Source organism: Oncorhynchus masou, chromosome 22 (genome assembly GCF_036934945.1).
Source record: "Oncorhynchus masou masou isolate Uvic2021 chromosome 22, UVic_Omas_1.1, whole genome shotgun sequence".
Taxonomy (NCBI): Eukaryota; Metazoa; Chordata; class Actinopteri; order Salmoniformes; family Salmonidae; genus Oncorhynchus; species Oncorhynchus masou.
This window is the reverse complement of record NC_088233.1, coordinates 16369431-16395166: the sequence shown is the minus strand read 5'-3', so window position 1 is coordinate 16395166 and position 25736 is coordinate 16369431. Positions and strand designations below refer to the sequence as shown.

At 43.5% G+C, this 25736-nt stretch overlaps 1 protein-coding gene across 1 annotated transcript; it reads left to right on the top strand.

Moving 5' to 3' along the window:
• Positions 1-28: 28 nt before the first annotated feature.
• Positions 29-23745, top strand: mpped2 (metallophosphoesterase domain containing 2b). Its single transcript, XM_064929411.1, has 7 exons — positions 29-292; positions 1240-1499; positions 2657-2838; positions 4925-5150; positions 21364-21479; positions 22212-22325; positions 22539-23745. The coding sequence occupies exons 2-7, from the start codon at positions 1318-1320 to the stop codon at positions 22646-22648; spliced, it is 930 nt and encodes a 309-aa protein (XP_064785483.1). The 5' UTR covers positions 29-292; positions 1240-1317; the 3' UTR covers positions 22649-23745.
• Positions 23746-25736: the final 1991 nt, after the last annotated feature.

Here is a 25736-nt window from a genome sequence, read left to right as displayed (position 1 = left end):
GCTCTCTCGAGCTCCCCCCTTCTCTTCTCACATCGAGGCTCCTATCTCGCCCGTTGCCTTTCTGTCGCATTTCCTCAAGAGCCAGCCGAGGGTCTCCCAGGGTCGAAGGTTCTGCCCTGCTAGCCACGACCTCCACCTCTCAAGAACTCCAAGTTGTCTGCGTTATCTATGGGACGGCGTTTTTGACAACATAGACAGAGAGCTAACCCTGAGAACATATCTACCGGATGAACGGAACTCGCCACCCGTTTGGCAAGAACATCGCTGGGAAAAAATAACGAGGCACAAAGCGGTGGGTTAGGGGTGATTTGTCATTTACGAGCCATTCGGATACAGAGGTTTCCGTCGAGGCTGTAAATGTTGCTATTCGTAATATTGTAGATGAGAGAGCTTGGTTTATGTTTGTATTTTGTTCTGTAATGCAGAATAGGCCTACAATAAATGAGGAAGAACACGATCTTGTAATATCGGGTGAGAGGTTCAATTTAGTCTCTTCTGTGTCTTTAGGCTGATTGGAAGAAATGGTGCATATATTTAAAAATCCCCTTTTCCAAATGTTGCAGCGTGAAACCAAAATTAGAGGGAACATATGTTTTTAGGTAAAATATCCTCTTACAGTTCAGCTTGTAGATAATCAGCTTGTTACAGTTGACTGATAGTAAATGTCTGTCTGCACCGCTGCTAACCTGCTAATGTTAAATTCGTCTGGGTAGTTTTTATGTTTTAATTTTCAGTTTCCCAATGTCTTGAACGAAAGTGGTGTGGTTTAAGTTCACTGTTTTGTCATCTGGCCAATACAGCAACTACAATTCGTTTGGTTACATTGTATCAATTCACTCTGTCACTTTTACATTTGTAAAAAAAAAATGTAGGCCTGGGTTATTTCAAGCCTTTTGATTGGAACACAATGCGTACAGTAGTCTGATATTATATATTTCCTACTGACGTTACAGTATTGTTAAAGGTTTAATGTTCAAGCTTGTTTTGTATCTACTGTAGGTAAAATCTATCAGCACTTCAGAAGACATTAGCGAGAAATATGAAAGTGTATCACCTCTTCTGAAATTAGTGGTTGAAAAATTCTTATAATTCTGGGTGTCTTCTTGATGTTGCTTTTGTACAACACAAGTGGTTCACTTAAAGCTGTCATTTACAGCAACACATTATTTTTAATCATGTCTGCTGCACAATTACTGTATTTTGAGATGTGCTCCTCTCTTTTTGTTTGCGGTGGTACAGATTGTGACCAGTTGTCCAGAGGGCCGGTGGGTCTGAGTTAGTGAACGGGGCTGTTCTGAATGATGCCCACTCCCTAAAATGGTTCTGGATCCTGGTAAACTAACTGCCCATGTCCCAAGCAGCAGAGCCATGGCTCACAGAAACCCCCCCTCTCAGGGCAAGGTGACCATCACTGTGGACGAGTACAGCTCCAACCCCACACAGGCCTTCACCCACTACAACATTAACCAGAGCCGCTTCCAACCACCCCATGTCCACATGTGAGTATCTATCTAGCCGCAGACCTGCACTGTATCTATCTCTTTTTCATCTGATGGGCCATTACAGTGCACAGAGGATTGATTGATTGATTGATGAATGTGTTCAAACAAAAGACTAAATATATGGACATCTGGCCTCATAACATCCACCACCATACCTTCTGTGTGCTCTATTCTCAGCACACATTAGCTTGTCTTGAATAGATGGAGTATGACTTAAACATGTTTGGTTATCCTCAGTGCCCTGTCAAATAACCTACAGTGTGTGAGGTTAAAGTGTGTGAGGCGGAAGCCACCTTTCATGTTATTAATGTAACTGAGGTCAGAGGTGAGGTGGGTTTATAAGCTATTTAACAATGCTCCTTTGACCTCTGGGTCACAGCTCAATTCTAAGTAACTTCCCTATTGACTTCTAATCATTAGGATGTAATGAGTGTTGCTGTGGATGGGATGGGTGGGCCCGGGTTGGTCAGAGTGGGAGGCAGGTGCTCCTGACTGGCTGGTTGGCTGGCTGGCTGGCTGACTGACACACAAAACTAGCTTTTCCAGCAGAGACAAAACAAAGGTGTAAGACAGATGTCGTCTTTATTGAAGTCAGGACTTCTGTTAACCAGTGTTTTTCATTTAGTCCACGATTAACCTTTTTTTAAATTGCAGTTTTTAAATCACATCTGCGCTCTCTTTGTCTATTTGTCTTAGACCATGGACAGATGTCTCAGTATAACAGCGAGATGGACCTTGTATCAGTTAAATTGTTTATTGAAGCTATAGTAATCAAATCGGATGGAGCATTTTAGAACAGGACAGTGTAGAGTGTAATTAACAGAAGAAGCCAAAGTCAACAGTGATAGAGATATAGGTACACATGGCAAGAGTAGGGAGTAATGAAAAACCTCCTGGATTTTGTGATGATTTGCATTAAAACACCTTGGTCGACTCGTTCAAACTAGCAGCTTAATCTATAATTTGCCAGCATGATTCCATGCATCGCAGTTGGCGAAGGCTAGAGAAGGCTGTTTTATTTGTAATATTATTTTATATTGGAGGTTGCTGCATGTGTCACATTGACAACCTAGGTTACATTTTCAAATGGAGGGCTGCTTTAATAATTTGACACAAACTCGTACACTGATTCTGCTGTCCCTCTTCGATGACAGGGTGGAGCCCATTCCCTATGACGCCCCTAAACCCTCCGGTCATACACGCTTCGTCTGCGTGTCGGACACACACTCCAGGACGGATGGGATCCAGATGCCATACGGGGATGTCCTGCTTCATACTGGGGACTTCACTGAACTGGGTCTACCCTCTGAGGTCAAGAAATTCAATGACTGGCTAGGTAAAGAGAGTCACACACACTTGCTCTTTTTTTGCTCTCAACCCTCAGCATCAGGGACGGTCCCTGCCGTTCTGCCGCCCTAGACCAGACCAAAAATGATTTTGAAAAGACGTTTAAAATATGTATTTTCCAAATGTTGAAATTAGGTTACATTTGGGTTCTGAATGAAAGGTGAAAATATGTATTTTATGGACCAAAAATCAATGAATGTCCCTGGACGTTCAAATTAAGACCGGTCTAGACTGCACCAAATCTGAACTAAAAAGAGACGTCCAAAAGGCATCGGCCCGTGCTTACTGAGGTGTAGCCTACAGTTTTGCCTGAAATTAAATTTTATGAATGCCCATCTATGTGGTCAGCCTACCATTTGTAAAACATTTTTTTAAAGATGTCCGAACAGGACCAAAAAAAGTAGTCCAAAAGGCTTTGGCTTTGTTCCGTGCTTAATGAGGTGTAGCCTACAGTTTTTCCTGAAATTTAATTTTGTCAGCTGCAATGGTAGGCCCACCATTAAAACAGGCATTGGCTTTATTAGTCCTGATTCATGTGACTAATCAATTTGGCTACTTAAGCTCTGAATATCAGCTGCCCAACTTTATAAGGAGTCATCCTGAGCCTATTCGCGATTTTATTTTAACCTTTATTTAACTAGGCAAGTCAGTTAAGAACAAATTCTTATTTTCAATGACAGCCTAGGAACAGTAGGTTAACTGCCTGTTCAGGGGCAGAATGCCAGATTTGTACCTTGTCAGCTCAGGGATATGAACTTGCAACCTTTTGGTTACTAGTCCAACGCTCTAACCACTAGGCTACCCTGCCGCGATGTGTTTACACACCTGGCCTGTTTCAAGGATATGTTTGTTAACGTGACAGCACATTTTTTATTTAGGTTAGGCTATTTGATCAGAGAAACCTGCATGATGTAAAAAGTGTCCATCTCATTATATTGTCATAGATTTTATCTCCATCCTGTAGACGACAGAAAAGGCCCCATACTCTTTCTACTTTATCCTGTATTTGCTACATGATTGATGTTTGATCATTTTTTTGACGTAACGTGGAGGAGCACCGCAACAATGCGTCTCTACAACAGCACCCTGCCTTTGACAAAGTGGGCACTGTTTATCACAGGGCGATATTAGTGCTCACCTTAAAAGCCCATTTTGCCACTTGTTGAGATATATTGGTTTTGGGCAGAATTATGTGAGGTTTTATGTGTTGTTGTTGGAGGTCTTGGTCAGTTTAGCTCAGAAAATGTCTCCCTCGTCAATCTGCCGTCAGCCAGTGGCCTAATCCTGCCTTATGAGCGTGCCAGCCGTGCTCAGCACACTGTACAGTAACCTCTATCTTGACTAAAAAGGTTATTAGCTGTAAGTTACTATACCAACGGTATTTGGTATCATTTGGACTTCCTTATTTAAGCAAAAACTATTCTCCTCATAAAAAATGTCTGCTTTGACGTTATTTAATATTTACTACTGTAAATTAAACATTTGAAATGAAGAACCGGCAGAAAGGAAGAGGTAACTTTCTTTGAAGGCCGGCCACACATTAAAACACTGCCATCCTCCTCAGTTTCAAATACATTTTAGCATACAGCCGAGAGAAAATTGAGTTGAGCTTTGAATTGAAGCCCTATACAGAGCTGCTGCGGTAATATAAGAGGTAACTGGGACAAAGGACCTCTCTCCAAGAAAGTAAAAAGGTCAAATGAAAAATGTTGAAATTCCCCTTTGTTGACTGAGATGTGCGTTGGCTGGGTAACTAAGGTCTTTATCGGCAGTTATTGCTCTTTTGTAAGAGGGGAGAAAAGTTCACCCTGGTCTGAGGAGGTCAAGTAGCCTTCACCTTTTAATCTGTGGCGTTTTACTTCCATGGAACATTCCCTTAACCTCTCAAAGACAACTTTCTATTCTAGTGAATGAATATTGATTCACCAACTGGGGTATTCCCAGAAACCATGCTACTGGCCAAACCTATGTAGTGTTTATATTCTGTACATGTCACTTGCCTTATGTTGAACAGTAACAGAAAGCTATCTATCCCATCCATATTCAACATGTCTTCCCTGCTGTCTCTCCTGCAGGGAGTCTACCTTATGAATTCAAGGTGGTGATTGCAGGGAACCATGAACTGACGTTTGACAAGGACTTCATGGCTGAGCTGGTCAAGCAGGATTACTATCGCTTTCCCTCTGTCTCTAAGCTGAGACCAGAGGATTTTGACGATGTTCAGGCCCTTCTCTCTAACTGTACTTACCTGCAGGACTCTGAGGTCACAGTCAAGGGATTCCGCATATACGGGGCACCATGGTAAGTTGCTCTCTTGTCTTTAGATAAGTATCATGACTTATTGACTTGTAGTCGATAGTGTTACGATACAGTGACTATAGAGGCTAATCACTGAGTGACAGACTACTGCATAATGTGACTTCATTGACACTGATCACTGTACCTGAGTTTGCCGTGTTGCTCAAATATTTTTCACATACAGTGGAGGTCATGCCACTTTGTGTGGCCACTCTCGTTGCTTGCTTCTTAAGTCCCTGAATGAGTCTAGTTGAGTTTTTCTTAGTACTGTGTGTCCATGGTGGATATGAAACACTGCAGACCTAGCCCATGCTATATACTGCTTCTAAGTTCTACATTCCTTTTTGCTTTCTTCCATTTCCATACCCCATTGAGGGGATTGCCTTGTGTTGTCCTGAGTCCTGACAGGGACTCCATGTCTTTTATTAGACACAGAGTGCGTGAGAGAGAGACGTCTGTGGTTAGTTGGGTGTGGGTCAGTGCCAGCCGTGTCCTCTCCTCCTGTGCTAGACTTGGGGCATGTCCTGACACGCTACAGGCTGCCGTGGAGACAGACATGTACTTACAGTGTACTCTGCTCCAAACTGTTATGTCATCACACACCCATATCCTCAGCCAGCCACACCGCTGAGTCTGAGGCCCAGTTAACCCTTCACCCACTGCTTTTCTAGTTTCCCTCCGTACTACGGTGTCACTGCTGAATGATTGATCTCTGTTTGGATTAGGAAGCCACACGGAGGGGTTTCTAAGAGTTCGTCAAGTGAAGAGTTTTGATGTAGGCATGATGCATGTGATAGACATGATGCTTTGATAAGTTTTAGAATGCTGTGTCTGCTACATATTTTCTATATATATTCCTGTGAGACACTTTTTCAAACGGGGATATTGAGGCTATAGTTACAGAACGTAACGTAATGTATAGAGCTAATCAAGCTTTATCTCCCTTCCTGGTATTTCTTTTGTATTCTCTCTAGTAGGGTGGACAGGGACAGGCAGGCTGGCTAGCTGTACCGAGGCCCTGGGTGGCTGGAGAGGGTCGAGGCCAGAGCAGTGGAATCAGGCGATTGTGTGTCAGTCTGACTGACCCCAGTCTGGCCTCCACAACTCCCTGCTGGCTGACACATACACACCAACCTCCTTTTACTGGCTCTCTCTCCCCCAATCCCAGATCTAATAATGTTCTGTGAACCACACGCCCCCCTCTGCCCGTGTTGTTCTTCATCAGTCGCTGGACGTGTGTTCTGGGAGAAAGAGAGAGGGGTTTAGGGGGCTTTTGTCTCCTCATGTCCCAGCTGAATAGGTATGACTACCCTGACAATGTCAGTTTGACCAGGTATAGTGTAAAGATGGTGACAGTGAGAGAATTGGTCTTTTAGGTCTTCATACCTTAACCTGGCTAAGTCACTATTATATTATATAAGCGTCCCGAGCCCAACTCTCATTCTCAGGGGTTAACCCTCCTGTCTTGAGGTGGGGAGCTCTTCAAGCATGATTTAATCATATATTTGCCACTTCAAAGATGCTGTATATCCTGGTGATAAATAAATGTTTCTGACATTGCAGGCAGAGAGGAAAGGGCAACAATGAGGGCAGAAACATAGCGTTTCAGTCACAGAGTAGTGCTGAATCAAATTATTATCTTGGAAGGGGAGCAAACCAGCCACCCAGATGCATGATGGGAGGTCTGTGGAAGAGCTCTGGGGTCGTCATTACAGGGGCTATTTTCCAGATCTCCGAGCCTCTCCAGCAGGAAGTGGCTTTTGTTCCGACACATCCTGGTTCTTTTGTTGGAGCATACCGATCAAACCCTGGGCATGACCCCTTACCCCCTTTAGGGAATGCACTCCCAGCAGGCCACGGTAACCCTTGTCACCTCAGAGCCTAGTGATCAGAGGTCATTTCCACCACCCGCAAAGAGATCAGCTAGGCTTGACAGACACTGCAGGCCTGCTCTAGGTCTGAGTCAAGACTGACTGACACAGTCTGGATGAATGTTGTAGGGGGGCGGGGGCGGGTGTGATTGTCAAAGCCAGAAATTCAAGACCTTGACTCCTAGATACTTCTGATAGCACTGCAACAGACTTTAGCCAGATAGCATGTCTGTCTGCAGTCTTAAGCCTCACAGTTACATTAAATGTTCCTTATCTCCTAGTAGAATTGAATAGCTAATATCTCATCCTATCATGGAAGATATACAGTATAGAGGTCGACCGATTAATCAGAATGGACGATTAATAGGGGGCCAATTTCAAGTTTTCATAACAATCGGAAATCTGTATATATATATATAATATATCATATATTTTTTTTACACCTTAATTTAATCTTTATTTAACTAGGCAAGTCAGTTAAGAACGCATTCTCATTTTCAATGACGGCCTAGGAACGGTGGGTTAACTGCCTCCTTCAGGGGCAGAAGACAGATTTTCATCATGTCAGCTTGGGGGATACAATCTTGCAAACTTACAGTTAACTAGTCCAACACAATAACGACCTGCCTCTTGTTGCACTCCACAAGGAGACTGCCTGTTACGCGAATGCAGTAAGCCAAGGTAAGTTGCTAGCTAGCATTAAACTTCTCTTATAAAAAAACAATCAATCAATCATAATCACTAGTTAACTACACATGGTTGATAATATTACTAGATATTATCTAGCGTGTCCTGCGTTGTATATAATCATGCGTTTTGCCAGCAGCTCTTCATTGTGCATCAAGCATTGCGCTGTTTATGACTTCAAGCCTATCTACTCCCGAGATGAGGCTGGTGTAACCGAAGTGAAATGGCTGGCTAGTTAGCGAGCTAATAGCGTTTGAAACGTCACTCGCTCTGAGACTTGCAGTGGTTTTTTTCCCTTGTTCTGCATGGGTAACGCTGCCCCGAGGGTGGCTGTTGTCATTGTGTTCCTGGTACGAGCCCAGGGAGGAGCGAGGAGAGGGACGGAAGCTATACCGTTACACTGGCAATACTAAAGTTCCTATAAGAACATCCAATAGTCAAAGGTATATGAAATACAAATGGTATAGAGGGAAATAGTCATATAATTCCTATAATAACTACAACCTAAAACTTCTTACCTGGGAATATTGAAGATGTTAAAAGGAACCACCAGCTTTCATATGTTCTGAGCAAGGAACTTAAACGTTAGCTTTCTTACATGGCACATATTGCACTTTTCCTTTCTTCTCCAACACTTTGTTTTTGCATTATTTAAACCAAATTGAACATGTTTCATTATTTATTTGAGGCTAAATGTATTTTATTGATGTATTATATTAAGTTAAAATAAGTGTTCATTCAGTATTGTTGTAATTGTCTGTGTCGGTATCGGCGTTGAAAAAGCATAATCGGTCGACCTCTAATCCAGTACCATGACCACAGTAGCCATCTCAAATCAAATGTTTTGGCACATGCTTGGTAAACAACAGGTGTAGACTAACAGTGAAATGCTTACTTACAGGCCCTTCCCAACGATGCAGAGAGACATTCAAAATAATAATAACATAAGGAATAAATACACAAGGAATAACGATAAGTTGGCTATATACATAGGGTACCAGTTCCGAGTTGATATGCAGGGGTACGAGGTAATTTAGGTAAATATTTGTATATAGATAGTGGTAAAGTAACTAGGCAACAAGATTCAGTAGATAATTAACAGTAGCAGCAACATATGTGATGTTTCAAAATAGTTATTGAAAAAGGGGTCAATGCAGATAGTCAAGGTAACTATTTGGAAGCTGTTCTGGGTCCTGTTGGTTCCAGACTTGGTGCATCGGTACCACATGCTGTGTGGTAGGAGAGAGAACAGTCTTTGACTTGGGTGGCTGGAGTCTTTGACAATTTTTGGGCCTTCCTCTGACAACACCTGGTATAGAGGTCCTGGATGGCAAGGATCTGGGTGTACGGCATGGTTAGCTCAGAGCAGGGAGGGGGTGTTATACTATAGACAGCATGGTTAGCTCAGAGCAGGGGGGGTTATACTATGGACAGCATGGTTAGCTCAGAGCAGGGTGAGGTGTTATACTATAGACAGCATGGCTAGTTAAGAGCAGGGGGAGGTGTTATACTATAGACAGCATGGTTAGCTCAGAGCAGGAGGGGTGTTATACTATAGACAGCATGGTTAGCTCAGAGCAGGGGGAGGTGTTATACTATAGACAGCATGGCTAGCTCAGAGCAGGGGGAGGTGTTATACTATAGACAGCATGGCTAGCTATGAGCAGGGGGAGGTGTTATACTATAGACAGCATGGTTAGCTCAGAGCAGGGGGGATGTTATACTATAGACAGCATGGTTAGCACAGAGCAGGGGGGATGTTATACTATAGACAGCATGGTTAGCTCAGAGCAGGGGGAGGGTTATACTATAGACAGCATGGTTAGCTCAGAGCAAGGGGAGGTGTTATACTATAGACAGCATGGTTAGCTCAGAGCAGGGGGAGGTGTTATACTATACACAGCATGGTTAGCTCAGAGCAGGGGGATGTGTTATACTATAGACAGCATGGTTAGCTCAGAGCAGGGGGAGGTGTTATACTATACACAGCATGGTTAGCTCAGAGCAGGGGGATGTGTTATACTATAGACAGCATGGTTAGCTCAGAGCAGGGGGAGGTGTTATACTATAGACAGCATGGTTAGCTCAGAGCAGGGGGAGGTGTTATACTATAGACAGCATGGTTAGCTCAGAGCAGGGGGGGTTATACTATAGATAGCATGGTTAGCTCAGGGCAGGGGGAGGTGTTATACTATAGACATCATGGTTAGCTCAGGGCAGGGGGAGGTGTTATACTATAGACAGCATGGTTAGCTCAGAGCAGGGGGGTTTATACTATAGACAGCATGGTTAGCTCAGAGCAGGGGGGGGTTGTTATACTATAGACAGCATGGTTAGCTCAGAGCAGGGGGGGGGGGTGTTATACTATAGACAGCATGGTTAGCTCAGAGCAGGGTGGCAGTCTGAGTCTGGCTTTAGAAAATCAAAGACTTCCTCTAATCCTCTTATGGCGCAGACACACACTGGTCATGTGACCTTTTGGGTTTACATTGGATGAGAGCCCGTCAGGCAGAGCCACAAAGAAAGTGTGGATATATGTTGCCATGGAAACCGTAGCAGAGTTGTGTGTGTCACTTCAGTGTGTGTTTGCCATTACAGCACTTCCACTGTGTGTGTGTGGGTCAGTGAGAGACAGCATAGCTCTGAGCCTGCATTTCCCCCAATCTCTCACATGGACACCCATGCTGGGCTGGTAATGTACTTTATTGACTGGGAGACTGGTCTCACTGTCATGCGTAGCTTTGATTTCCTGTCTGTTTGTGTAGCAGATAGACGGGAATGGAAAGCTGCCTGACTAATTGCCAACAGTGTGAGCGCTTAGCCTCAAATAAACCATCTGTTTATGGAAATAAATAAGGCCATATCTGACTCTGAAATGAGGTTGTAACTCCCAAGGTAAGGGCTCCAGTTTCAGCATTACTTGGTGGAAATTCCTACTATTGCTTCATGTGTGAAAACCCTCTTTCTCGTCACAACAACTTGGGACTGATCTCAAGTCATAGGCTGAATCACAAATCACTCACTCGGAGGGCCCTCCGAGCGAGAGTGGATGGTTTGGGATTCCCCCGATACTGTGGCAACCAGTGTCTTGCAACAGTCAGCGCAATATATGTGCATTTCCTTTCTGTCTAGTCTGTGTGTATTACCTTTGTTTTTTTGGTTAGCGGCGGTTTTCTACTCTACCCTGCTCTGCTCTACTCTACTCTACTATACCCTGCTCTGCTCTACCCTCTGCTCTACTATACTGTGCTCTACCCTGCTCTACTCTACCGTGCTCTACCCTGCTCTACTCTACCTTGCCCTACAGGCCCCTGCGAGGCCTTACCTGCTGAGTGCTGACATCCCTGATTGTAAAGTGACCTTTGGCCCGGAGGTGCAAACTGCACGTCAGTGTTAATTAGCTGCTGATGTCGACAGCGCTACACTTCTCAGATCTCTGCACTGCCCTGCTCTGGCCCCAGCTCTGACTGACTGCAGTGCAGCGCTAGAGGCTTTCACGCTCACCCAGCATTAGGCAGTCAGGCAGGCCAAACTGGGGCACAGGGAGAGGGGCCAGGCTGCCTGAGGGGGGCATGCGGGGGGGGCGGCAGACAGAAGAGCGGGTCAGACAGACAATAAGCCTAGCCCAGGGAGAGGTAGAGGAGGGGAGAGGTTGAGATTAGGAGTGGGATGAACACCCTCAGAGGAGGAGATGCCTGCCCTCTATTCAGAGGATTACCATTTTGGATGAGCTCCAGCCTACCACAAGGCCACAGTGGATTCAGAAGGCTAGGCCTTTTGACCTATCTTTGGCAGGTTGAATAATGGTCAGGGTTTTATCTGGTTTCAATGCCTCCCCCCAAAAAATCGGCAAAACCTCTTTCATATTAAAAAATAATAATTAACAATTGAGATGATTAAATTGTCAAATGTAATGGCCAAGCCTATCAAATTGTTTATGACACAGTAGTAACTAGCTATAACAACCACTACACCAGTGGTTCTGTCTGTATCAATTCAAGGGGCTTTATTGTTATGGGAAGCATATGTTAACATTGGCAAAGCAAGTGAAGTAAATAATATACAAAAGTGAACTAAACATTAAAAATTAACAGTTAACATTACACTCACAGAAGTTCCAAAAGAATAAAGACATTACAAGTGTCATTATGTGTATATATACAGTGTTGTAACGATGTGCAAATGGTTAAAGTACAAAAGGGAAAATAAATAAACATAAATATGGATTGTATTTACACTGGTGTTTGTTCTTCACTGGTTGCCCTTTTCTTGTGGCAACAGGTCACAAATCTTGCTGCTGTGATGGCATACTGTGGTATTTCACCCAGTAGATATGGGAGTTTATCAAAATCGGATTTGTTTTCGAATTCTTTGTGGATCTGTGTAATCTGAGGGGAATATGTGTCTCTAATATAGTCATACATTTGGCAGGAGGTTAGAAAGTGCAGCTCAGTTCCCACCTCATTTTGTGGGCAGTGTGCACATAGCCTGTCTTCTCTTGACAGCCAGGTCTGTCTTTGGCGGCCTTTCTCAATAGCAAGGCTGAGTCTGTACATAGTCAAAGCTTTCCTTAAGTTTGGGTCAGTCATTCTGCCACTCTGTACACTCTTTTTAGGGCCAAATAGCATTTTAGTTTGCTCAGTTCTTTTGTTAATTCTTTCCAAAGTGTCAAGTAATGTTTTTGTTTATGATTTGGTTGGGTCTAATTGTGTTGCTGTCCTGGGGCTCTGTGGGGTCTGTTTGTGAACCAGCTTGCTTAGGGGACTCTTCTCCAGGTTCATCTCTCTGTAGGTGATGGCTTTGTTAAGGAAGGTTTGGGAATCACTTCCTTTTAGGTGGTTGTATAATTTAACGTCTTTTTTCTGGATTTTGATAATTATCGGGTGTCGGACTAATTCTGCCCTGTACACAGAGCATATTTTTTGCAGAATTCTGCATGCAGTCTCAATGTGGTGCTTGTGCCATTTTGTGAAGTATTGGTTGGTGAGCAGACCCCAAACCTCACAACCATAAAGGGCAACGTGTTCGATAACTGATTCAAGTATTTTTATCCAGATCCTAATTAGTATGTTGTATGTTCCTTTTGATGGCATATAATTCCCTTCTTGCTTTGTCTCTCAGATCATTCACAGCTTTTTTTACCTTTATTTAACTAGGCAAGTCGGTTAAGAAAAAATTCTTATTTTCAATGACGGCCTAGGAACAGTGGGTTAACTACCTTGTTCAGGGGCAGAACGACAGATTTGTGCCTTGTCAGCTGGGAGATTCAAAATTCCAACCTTTCGGTTACTAGCCCAATGCTCTAACAACTAGGCTACCTTGCCGCCCCTTTGTGGAAGTAACCTGTGGGGTTGATGTTTAGGCCAAGGTATGTATAGTTTTTTGTGTGCTCGAGGGCAACGGTGTCTAGATGGAATTTGTATTTGTGGTCCTGGCGACTGGACCTTTTTTGGAACACCATTATTTTGGTCTTACTGAGATTTACTGTCAGGGCCCAGGTCTGGCAGAAGATCTAGGTGCTGCTGTAGGCCCTCCTTGGTTGGTGACAGAAGCACCAGATCATCAGCAAACAGTAGACATTTGACTTCAGATTCTAGTAGGGTGAGGCCGGGTGCTGCAGACTGTTCTAGTGCCCTCGCCAATTCGTTGATATATATGTTGAAGAGGGTGCATCTCTGTCTTACCCCACAGCCCTGTGGGAAGGAATGTGTTTTTTTGCCTATTTTAACCGCACACTTGTTGCCTGTGTACATGGATTTTATAATGTCATATCTTTTACCCCCAACACCACTTTCCATCAATTTGTATAGCAGACCCTCATGCCAAATTGAGTTGAAGGCCTTTTTGAAATTAACAAAGCATGAGAAGACTTTGCCTTTGTTTTGGTTTGTTTGTTTGTCAATTAGGGTGTGCAGGGTGACTACGTGGTCTGTCGTACAATAATTTGGTAAAAATTATTGAGGATACCATCAACACCACAGGCCTTTTTGGGTTGGAGGGTTTTTATTTTGTCTTGTAGTTCATTCAAGGTAATTGGAGAATCCAGTGGGTTCTAATAGTCTTTAATAGTTGATTATAAAATTTGTATTTGATCATGTATATGTTTTTGCTGTTTGTTCTTTATGAGCCAAAAAGATTGGAGAAGTGATTTACCCATACATCTCCATTTTGGATTGATAATTCTTTGTGTTGTTGTTTGTTAATGTTTTACAATTTTCCCAGAAGTGATTGTAGTCTATGGATTCTTCAGTTTCATTGAGCTGATTTCTGACGTGCTGTTCCTTCTTGGCCCATAGTGTATTTCTGTATTGTTTTAGTGATTCACCATAGTGAAGGCATAGACTCAGGTTTTCTGGGTCTCTGTTTTTGTTTGGATAGGTTTCTCACTTTCTTTTAAGTTTTTGCATTCTTCTTCAATCCATTTGTCATTATTTATCGGTTTTCTATTTGAAATTTTTAGATTTGATAGGGAAGCTGAGAGGTCAAATATACTGTTAAGATTTTCTACTGCCAAGTTTACACCTTCACTATCACAGTGGAACGTTTTGTCCAGGAAGTTGTCTAAAATGGAATGAATTTGTTGTTGCTGAATTGTTTTTTTGGTAGGTTTCCACACTACAGTCCTTCCATCTATAGCATTTCTTAATATTACTCAGTTCCTTTTGGATTTTTGTCTATATCACTTTTGTCAGGTAAAAATCCCACTGCTTACACCAGTTTCCATGAGCCTGCCCTCCTCAGTCCATGTATATGTCAGTTGGGGTAAGGGGCCTCGCTATTACCCAACCACATCCAACACCCAGGAGCCAGCCAGAGCTTGTTACCCCAACATCATCATCATCCATACAGCTTATTACAGGACATCACAAGTGCTTTAATGAGCCTCCGTCTAGCACCACCATGTAATGACCTGTGAAATAACCAACCAGAGTGATGCCCTTTACCAATATTAAGTGACTAATTTGACTAACCAGACTCATCCAGAGCTATCTCTGGAGAAAAGACCCTGGATGAGATGAGTGAACTGTGTATAGCAGAGATCATCAACTAGATTCAGACGCCGGCCAAGTTGTTTTGTTGAGTGCATGGTCAAGAGGACAGAACATAATTACAAAATCATTGCAAATCTTGCCTACATTTGTGGGAATACTTGGGAACATATTTATTTTCAATTAAAATCAATTGGAGCTCATTTACAGGTGTCCAACAATGAAATAGAAAAATCTCTGGGGCCAAATGAAACCACTGCCCCACGGGCCGCAGTTGGGGAACCCTGGTGTATAGCCTACTGATGATCACTGCCAGGCTGGAATGAAGGAAGGAACCCTGGTGTATAGCCTACTGATGATCACACCCAGGCTGGAATGAAGGAAGGAAAACTGATCATAACACTGAGGAGGGTGCTTTTGAATAGCAGCTTCCCAGTAGTGTTGAATGGGTGATTGGACCAGTGCAGTGTCACAACAAGCCTGGCTGAGTACATGGCACGGTGACGTTTAAGGTGACTCGTGTCTGCCAGAAGCTAGGACATCTGTCCAGGCCAGGGCACAGCAGAATGCAGCATTTGCAACATTTGTGACTGAGTACACATGTTTCCTAGGTAGTGTAGCAGCCCATGGCATTACAGATAGACTAGACAGATGGTAATTCCCCAAGCCCTTCTTTCCCCTCTCAGTACTACCTCTGCTGCAGCTGAGTTGTTCAACATTACAGCCAGACATAGCCACATGCCCTTCTCTTGTAGTCTAGTGCTAGTACAACCCCCACATGGTCCTGACTGAGGTTATTCATATCTGAAGATTCCAGTAGCCATTTTAGATTGGAGAAAGTTGAGGTACACGCAGGGCAGTGCATTAGAGTAGCTGACCTGGCCGCTTTCATAAATAACCTGAAGCTAGGGGTGCGGTCGGTGCACTGTTTTAGAGTTAAAAAGGTCTGGGCACTGTCTGGGCCTTGTCTGCATTCTGTATCAGGTTCAGCTGACAGGTCACCAAGCTCAAGTGCTGATACAGCTCAAATCAAACAGATGACTTGCTGGCTTGTTGTGTACATTGAACAGGGTTGCCATATTGAATAAGAGGACCTTGTCAGAGCTTAGCTTGTGTGTGTTGTGTGCACACGTACAGGTGTTTGTGTAATGACCGAGAGAGAGGTGATGATCATATAGCAGCAGGTCCAGACAGTGGCTGTTATTTCAGGGCTTTAATGTCTGCTGCCTGCCTGCTACGGGGGTCAGGGTGGGAGTCAGCCAGCAGAAACGTTAGCCTAGCAATGGTGAAAGATTGCACCCCTGTGTATAACCCAACACGCTGCGTGCTGAAGCAGGCACTGGGCTTTCTTTACTCTGCTATCAATCACAATCAAGCTGCCACAGGCCTCTTAAATAAGAGGTCCAGGCAAGCAGATTAGGACCCAGAAATATTTCAGGGTTCGATACTGTGACCAAGACTGTTTGACTTGGCAGTGTGACACATTTTTTGTTTATCATTGTTTATTCAAACAGTAATGTTTAATTGACCAAAAAATGAACCAACTTTCTGAAGAGGAAAAACGGCAGAGGAATACCCCTGTGTGTGTGCAGTGCCCGTGCAATTTGCGTAGCCGTTAGCGATGTTACTGATAGCCTAATCCTATTCGGGTATATGGAAATGGAAGTAGCCTGTGCCTACCTGGGAAAACCATCATTATTTGCGTCAATCCAGTGGCCATTTGTAGAGCCCAACTAATATAGGATTTTTAGGTCCGATACTGATTTTAGGGATGCAAACTCCACTGATCACCAATATATCTGACGATATGTGACCGACCTCCTTGATTCTGACTTATGTAGCAAATTTTGAGAAACAGACACCTCAAGTCCTCAACTGGCAGCTTCATTAAATAGTACCCGCAAAATATCAGTCTCAACATCAACAGTGAAGAGGCGACTCCGGAATGCTGGTCTTCTAGGCAGAGTGGCAAAGAAAAAGCCATATCTCAGACTAGCCAATAAAAAGAAAAGATTAAGATGGGCAAAATAACACACACTGGACAGGAACTCTGCCTAGAAGGACAGCATCCCGGTGTCGTCTCTTCACTGTTGACGTTGAGACTGGTGTTTTGTGGGTACTATTAATTAAGCTCCCAGTTGAGGACTTGTGAGGCGTCTGTTTCTCAAACTAGACATTCTAATGTACTTGTCCTCTTGCTCAGTTGTGCACCGGGGCCTCCCACTCTTTCTATTCTGGTTAGAGACAGTTTGAAGGAAGTAGCACACAGATGAGATATTCAGTTTCTTGGCAATTTCTCGCATGGAATAGCCTTCATTTCTCAGAACAAGAATAGTGTTTCACTGTACGTGTTTCAGAAGAAGGTTCTTTGTTTCTGGACATTTTGAGCCTGTAATCGAACCCACAAATGCTGATGCTTCAGTTACTCAACTAGTCTAAAGAAAGCTAGTTGTATTGCTTGTTTAATCAGCACAGCAGATTTCAGCATAACATAATTGCAAAAGGGTTTTCTAATGATCAATTAGCCTTTTAAAATGATAAACTTGGATTAGCTAACACAATGTGCCATTGGAACACAGGAGTGATGGTTGCTGATAATGGGCCTATGTAGATATTCCATTAAAAATCTGCCATTTCCAGCTACAATAGTCATTTACAACATTAACAATGTCTCCACTGTATTTCTGATCAATTTGATGTTATTTCAATGGACAAAAAATTGCTTTTCTTTCAAAAACAAGGACATATCTAAGTGACCTCAAATGTTTGAACGGTAGTGTAGGTTGCTAGCACAGATTGCTTGCTTGCTAACTACCTTGCTGGCCAGATAGAGCCTTACTTCATTGCTGGTTAGCTAGCCAGCCAACGTTAACCAAGTGAGCATGTGATGACGACAGGGTTGCTTGCTTGGTGAAGTGTACTTTTGATTATTTACTTATTCAAATATGCTGTCGCTGGCTGTGGCAAGCTACTCACGTTAAACCACCATGACCACTCTTACGTCGTGACTTACTGAATGGTGAGTGATGTTCAATGAGCAGCTCTTAGAGCTCCCTCTTCAGGCAACCATTGAAAAATTCACACATTTTTTCATTCTGTGTATATAATATCAGCACTTTATCGTTGGAATAAAGACCGATACAAATATTGCTGTGAAGGCTCATTTTTAATATCGGTCAACCGATTTATCGGTCGGGCTCTTGCCATTTGTTTTGAAAACACCACCACAATTGCTCTACAAACATAGGTAGCACTCCATAAACTAAGCTTTCCCTAAAGTTGCCTAAATTGAATTAAATTGCCAAAATGGTATACCCTAATTAGCCTACTCCTGTCTATACAGAAGTAAATAAAATAATTCATAATAGGCTACTACACCAGAAAGCATGATTTGGTCACAGAGGATCATTAGGTTTAAAAAAGAACAATGTTTTAAATCACAATGCCTGCAGTCAGAAGGGCCCACAATTTGGGCGGCGCACGCGGCAAATACCACATGATTGCTGAGTTGTGACTGTCAGTGAAAAGTAGAGGTCCTTCCAGGCATATCACAATAGTTCATCATAGTTTGGAAAGCAAATGGCTATATCTGTTAAGAGGAGATGAGGGAAAAAAGATTTCATCAATTTTAGAATAAGGCTGTAACCTACCAAAATGTGGAAAAAGTTAAGGGGTCTGAATACTTTCTGATGGCTCTGTATATGGATCAGACAACGTTGTTTTTATGGATCTGTTTGTCAGTGTCAGCACAGAAGAGTAGGCTACCCTGTAATTGTTGTCATAAAAGTTAGTGTAGAACCCCGGGTTAGATTTTTTTATCTGCCCCAGTCAGGGCAAACTGTGGAGTCCAGACTTCCACATCCTGATGGATCATTCCCCTGCAGGAGATCTCAGCAGTGACCAGAGGTAGTCAATCAGTTAGCCTAGTGATGACAGCCAGGGTGGGAGAAGACACAGCTTGTGTCTACGTGGTCAAGCTAACCACAGTCTCCTACCCACAATACTCTCCCTCCTGCTCCCTCTTATCCTCCACCCTGCTCCCACTTTCCCTGCTCCCCCCCTACTCCATCTTCTCTTCCCCCCTCCCACTCCCTCTTTTCCTGCTCCTTCTCCCCTTGCTCCCTCTTCTCCCCCCCTCTGCTCCCTCTTCTCCTGCTCCCTCTACTCCCCTCCCCCTCCTAATCCCACTTTTTTTATGCTCCCTCTTCTCCTGCTCCCACTTTTCCTACTCCCCCCTCTCCTGCTCCCCCCCCCCCCCCTGCTCCTTCTGCTCCTACTCCCCCCCTCTCCTGCTCCCTCTTCTCCTACTCCCCCTCCCTCGTAGCATGGGAAGATAATAGCGCCCTCGGGTCCTGGGGAGCATGCCCCTCCCCCTTTCCTCCCCCCACCACATCCTGGCTATTACTGGCTTCCATATTGAGCAGCACAGCTCATTGTTCATATCTCGTCTATGTCTGCTCTGCTGGGTTGGAGAGCGACAAGAGAGACGCCAGGGAAACGTAGGATTTATCTACCCGCTGGTGTCAGCAGTGGGATCCAGGTCTAACACAGAACAGATCTGCTTTGAATCACAGGGTTGGAGAAGCAGTGTAGCCCAGCCTGGAGGAAAATACACTACATCACCAAAAGCATGTGGACACCACCTGCTAGTCGAACATCTCATTCCAAAATCAGGGGCATTGATATGGAATTGGTTTCCCCCCTTTGATGCTATAACAGCCTCCATTCTTCCGGGAAGGTTTTCCACTAGATGTTGGAACATTGTTGCGGGGACTTGCTTCCATTCAGCCACAAGACCATTAGTGAGGTCGGGCACTGATGTTGGACAATTAGGTCTCACTGTAGTGTTAAGATTTCCCTTCACTGGAACTAATGGGTCTTGCCCAAACCATGAAAAACAGCCACAGACCATTATTCGTCATGATTCATCACTCCAGAGAATGTGTTTCCACTGCTCCAGAGTCCAATGGCGGTGAGCTTTACACCACTCCAGCCGATGCTTGGCATTGCACATGGTGTTCTTAGGATTCTGTGCGGCTGCTCGGCCGTGGAAACCCATTTCATGAAGCTCACGACGAACAGTTCTTGTGATGACGTTGCTTCCAGAGGCAGTTTGGAACTCCGTAGTGAGTGTTGCAACCAAGGACAGACGGTTTATTTCTGCGCACTTCAGCACTTGGGGATCTCATTCTATGAGTTTGTGTGGCCTACCACTTCGCGGCTCAGCCGTTGTTGCTCCTAGACGTTTCCACTTCACAATAACAGCACTTATAGTTGTTCGGGGCAGCTCTAGCAGGGCAGATATTTGATGAGCTGGCTTGGTGAAAGGTGGCAGCCTATGGCGGTGCCACTTTGAAAGTCACTGAGCTCTTCTGTAAAGCCATTCTACTGCCAATGTTTGTCTATGGAGATTGCATGGCTGTGTGCTCGATTTTATACACCTGTCAGCAACGGGTGTGGCTGTAATAGCCGAATCCACATATTTGAAATGGGTATCCACATGCTTTTGTGTGTATATATAGTGTTTAAAGGTGCAGTCAATATGAATGGGCTGTTTGTGAGCTACTCCGTGCATGGCTGTGTCAGACCCTTGCTACTGCACAGTGGGGGCTGTATCAGAAATGCTGATACTGTATGTAACACAAGAACATCAAAATCTTTATGTACATTTGAAATGAACGTGGCAATAGTGGCATGGTACGAGTTCTGTTTTCATCTTGATTAAAGCTATACAATAGGAAATGTGCAAGATGCTAAATCAGACAGTGTGTGAGTCTCAAACTTGGCCCAGAGCCTCACCTGCACTGGAATGGCTCTTGGAGTGAAATACATAGTTGATCTGAAGGGAAGTATCAATCGGCAGTGTTTGTATGTGGTTAATAATGTCCCCCTAGGCAGCAGCAGCCCTGTGTTGAACCCTCCAGAGAGATCTCCCCCATGCATCACGGTGTAGCCTAGACTGTTCAGACAGGTTGATGAATGCACTGCGGGCCATATCAGTCATATAACTGCAACTATCAGCGTTCATTTAGTCCAGACCAAATAGCTTCCACTTCAACCCCTCCCTCCTCCCCCCATCTCCCCAACCTCTTCCAGTTAGCTCTGGCCAGAATTAGCCGTGACCTTGGCCTGACGTGTGCCTTTCTGTCTGCCCATTATGGCCGGGGCAATCTCTTTACCTCAATGTGCCCCGGCTGTCGGTAAATAAAGGCAGTAGTCAGAGAGGACAGTGCTGCCTATACTGCTGTGTGTCAGGAGGCCAGGGTCCCAGGGGAGACATGAAACTCTTATTAACATGCTTCTTCTCATTGGTGCTGACAGCTTAATCCATTTCCAGTGTTTGGATGACCTCTGTTATGCTGTGGCACGGGCCAGAATGAATGTCCTAGTCGTATGATAACCCTCTATCTCCCTCAATGGCGGGCTGTCTCCTGTCCTTCCCCCACTCCCCGGGCGCTCTGCCTCCCCGCTCGCACGCTCTCCCTCTCTCTCCCCCTCGCACTCCTTGTCCCCCACCCCCCTGGGCACTCTGCCTCCCTGCTCGCGCACTCTCTTTTGCTTCCCCTCACACTCTGCCCCCCCCATCTCCCCCCTAGAACTCTCTCTTGTGTGCAGGTGTGTGTGATGTATATTTCTTTATATAACTGTTTCTACGGTGTGTTCCTACAGGACACCGTGGTTTAATGGCTGGGGTTTTAACCTTCCCCGCGGCCAGTCTCTATTGGATAAGTGGAATCAGGTTCCAGAGGGCATAGATGTTCTCATGACCCACGGACCTCCCCTCGGTGAGTTAACTTCATAGAACCCCAAAACACCCCATTCTACAGCCTTTCCCAAAGACTGCTAAAACAGCTTGCACTTATGAATTTGCCAGTATAGTTACTGTCACTCATTAATCGAACTACTGGAAGAAATGGAAGCAGAGATAGGGTGACATTTTTCTTATGTTAAAATGAGCAACAAGCTACAAAGACTGTGCAATGACGAGTTTGGTATTTTTTGTCTGTTTAAAATGGTGTGTTGGTGTAGCTGAGGAATGGGAGTGTAACATCAGGTCCAACTGAACAGGATTTCTTTGTGACCATCAACAAATTCTAATTAATTTACAGCACTGAGATCGCCTATATGATCCATTCAAACATTCACAGCACATATAACGGTAATACCGCATCATTGTTTTATAGTGTAATTTTGGTTCTCCCGCCTTCTTTACATTTAATCATTGAGATGAGTTATTCAAATATTCCATCCATTTACTCTCGCAGAGAGTTTCACTTCCTGATAAAGTGCTTGAGGATAATGGCAAACTTCACAGATTGTGTCTAAAACTTTGCGTTTATCTGTGCATTTATACAAAAACGTTAAGATATGGAAAATGTTGCCCTTAGTTTGTCTGACCTGTCTCACTATGTTATGAATGAAGACGCTAATGTTAAATTTATTTCCGTTATGTTCATTTGTCTTTTGCAAAGGTTAATCAAGTGTGTTAATCAGTCTATTGTTGTGGTTTGGGACAGGTTTCCGGGACTGGGTTCCCAAGGAGCTGCAGAGAGTGGGCTGTGTGGAGCTGCTGAACACAGTACAGCAGAGGGTCCGACCCAAGCTCCACGCCTTTGGGGGCATCCATGAGGGTGAGTGTTCTGTGCTCTGACCTCCATGGTCCTGGTTCTATGAAGGACTGAACATACATGTTAGGAAGTCACCAGATTTCAGGCAAAACGCTTCTTAACATGTATACTGTTGTAAAGAATGGCAGTTAATCCTGAATCAGTTGGGGATATCCTGTGCCTGTCATTGTCTCTGTTTTGACTCTGGTGTCTAATGTCTTTGTCCTCTGTCTGCAGGGTACGGCATTATGACGGATGGATGCACAACTTTCATCAACTCCTCCACCTGTACAGCCAGTTTCCAGCCCACAAACCCCCCCATCGTATTTGACCTGCCCAGCGCATAGAGCATCGTAAAATAAACCAGCATTTTTTAAATTCAGTTGTACGAAATGCTAATCTTCAAGATATTTGTCTTTTGTAAACTGCTTGTAAAAATGCATGAAAATCAGATTCGGGTAATGAAATGATCTTTGTAAAATATTCCATATTTTCCATTCGTTTGCATTTGCTGAAGTGGCTGGTTTTCTGTATTGTTGTTTTCTTTGTTTCCTCTATGAAGATGGATAAGCGCCTTGCCTCACAGGCAAGTACACTGCCTGACCGTAACAGGACTCTTTACATAAGCAATACTTGACCTCATGATGATGATTGAACATGCATTTGGCATTGTAACTTAAGTTATTTGGTCTCTGTTAAAGGCCTGTGTATTGTTAAAAATGAAGCCTTTGAAATGAAATTGTATGTTGACATTTGTATGAAATTGGTCCAATTATTCTATACCCAGTATAGATGAAACTCTTGTGCTCTCACACTTGTGTAGGAGCTTTATGTGTACTGGTGCATCATCTCCCTTGATCTGTGGCACAACGTTTTGGAACGTTCAGAGAGAAATATGCTATGTGGACCTATCTGCAACGTTCGATCACATTTGGCTACTGAACTTGGCCGTGTTTTTCTCTAGTCAAGGTCATTGATTGACTGGCCAGTCTTGTGGTACCGTTTGACATCAAACCGTTCATTCCCATCTTATGAATAATCAGCTGTAAAGAACACTTTCACTTGACGTTAATTGAAAACAGATGCTGCATATTCTCAAATGACCCCATCTTCCATGGAGTACATGTGAGCCGGTGCTTGTGTGAGTTTTCAACATGCGCGAATCAGGCATTTTCATCTCACTTTACGATTTGTATCGATATTCAACAGCTGTAAAATATTTGGGATGCCCTCTAAAGTACAATTTTGCTAATTGTTTTGTTTTTTTTCTGTGATTTTTGCACTGTGTGAAAATGCTATCTTGCTAGCACAAAACAAGTTGCCAACGGTAGTCTTCTGTCATTGTAAATGCCTGTTTAGTTTCCTGGTTTATGAACCTTTTTTAACTTGATGAATTTAGTTGCCTTTATATGCAAATAAAATTGCAAGATTTTTACCTGTTGAATAGCTATAAATTGTTTTGTATTTTACCTTAGTGAATTCTTCATATCATCAATAAGTCTTATTTGCCAAATTATTTCTGAAGCCTATTGCTCTTTACCGCGTGTCTGGGAAATGTCTGATTATCATTATGGCAAATAGTCCCTAATACTGTACACCAGGGGTGTCAAACTCATTCCACAGAGGGCCTAGTGTCTGCAGGCTGGTTTTCAGTTAAGCCCTAGACAACGAGGTGTTGGGAGTTTCTTACTAATTAGTGATCATAATTCAGCAATCAAGTACAAGGGAGGAGCAAAAAACCTGCAGACACTCTGCTCTCCGTGGAATGAGTTTGACACGTGTCCTGTACACTGTCCTCACATTGTATACTGTATAAGTGGTCATGCACACTAAGAAAAGTACAGTACATAATAATAATATAATCCCTTGGATAGAGGTGAAGGTATATGTCACCCCCACGGTCTTCCCTGGGCCAGACTGAGTAACTCATTAATTATCCCCTGACTGACAACACCATGGATTAATAGGTGCTCTTGATACGGGTGACTGTGGCCCTATGCTGTCCTGGCAGCCTATTGATAGGAGAGATTTGTCAGGCTGGCCTTGGTCCTGGCCCTGATGGATGTCATATCGATTCTCCCCCGTTCGTAGACACCCAGTAGTTGGTCGCTAACACACCGGCCAACGGCTACTTTCAGAAGTTAGTCTTTCTGCTGTTTCCTCTCTCACTATTACAGATCTACTGTAACTTACCACTCATCACTGTGGATATGTTTTATTGTTGTTGAAACCAGTTGGACATGTCAAGTCCATTTATTTTCATTAGTGGTGACTCCAGGCGACCCATCACTTGTAAGCCTAGACCTACGTGTTCTTGGCATTGTCAAAGAGATGATATCACAGTTACTATAGGAGTAATATAGAGTACTTTGATTACACAAGGGGTTCTCAAACTTTTTGGGGCCGGGACCCTTTTTGTGTTAGCAAATTCATCAGGGACTCCCCTCATAATCAGAACACAACTAGAGTATGATAAAAATAGCCTACAGGGATTTTTATTGTTATGATGTTTTACTATGAGAAAATGTTGCCGTTTCCTGCAATTCTATACATTTTGTCCTGCCCCAATTTGCTGGAAAACAGCAACATTTTCTATCCAATTCCCAAGAGGCAGGCCTTTTAAATGTTCTTTCCCAGACCTGAGACTTGGTTCATCCAGCCATGTGCTGCAGATGTCAAAATCCATAAGCCAATTTTTATTGAACTCGAGTTGTGTTCTGATTATGAGAGGGTCCCTGAATACTTTTTTCATATTTTGTTGTTGTTGTGGCTTTAAAGCTAATAACCTTTAATTCTAAACATTATGACATTAGGCAGAGAGAAAACCTTGCTGTTTTAAAGAGTAAATTACAGTTCATTTATGTAAAAATAAAGTAACATTTGTAGGGGAATAGTATTTAGTTGAAAAATGTATAATTGGTGGAGTTCTTTAATACCAATATCCCTTTTAGTGTCCCAGGCCCATGTTACCCAGGCTTAAGATCATACATTGTAGATTAATAATATTGTATTGTTTTGCACACTGTAAACTTACTCCATAGATCCCTTGCCCAAAGTCATTTAATCTGTTAGTAATATTCATTAAAAAAATAAAGATGATTATTTTAAATTATTTTATATCTGGCGGTGGACCCCCCGCAGTACCTCTGCTGACCCCACTTTAGGAACCCCTGGACTACACAACACGTCTTGTATTCACTACTTGTCACCCTGATTAAAGTTGAAATCCGTAAAGGAGGAATAGGCGCCACTGTTTGCCCAAGCACCTTCGTGATTGTTTTTGTTATGTTGATGAAGTGGAGGAGAGGAGAGGAGCATCGAGCATCGTGGTTTGTAAAAGTCTCAGTACATATACTGCTATTTATGGCACGTGCAATGATGTCCGCTGGGGACAAAACTGTTTGTTGATTGAGGTAACTTCTTTGTTTTCGTAAT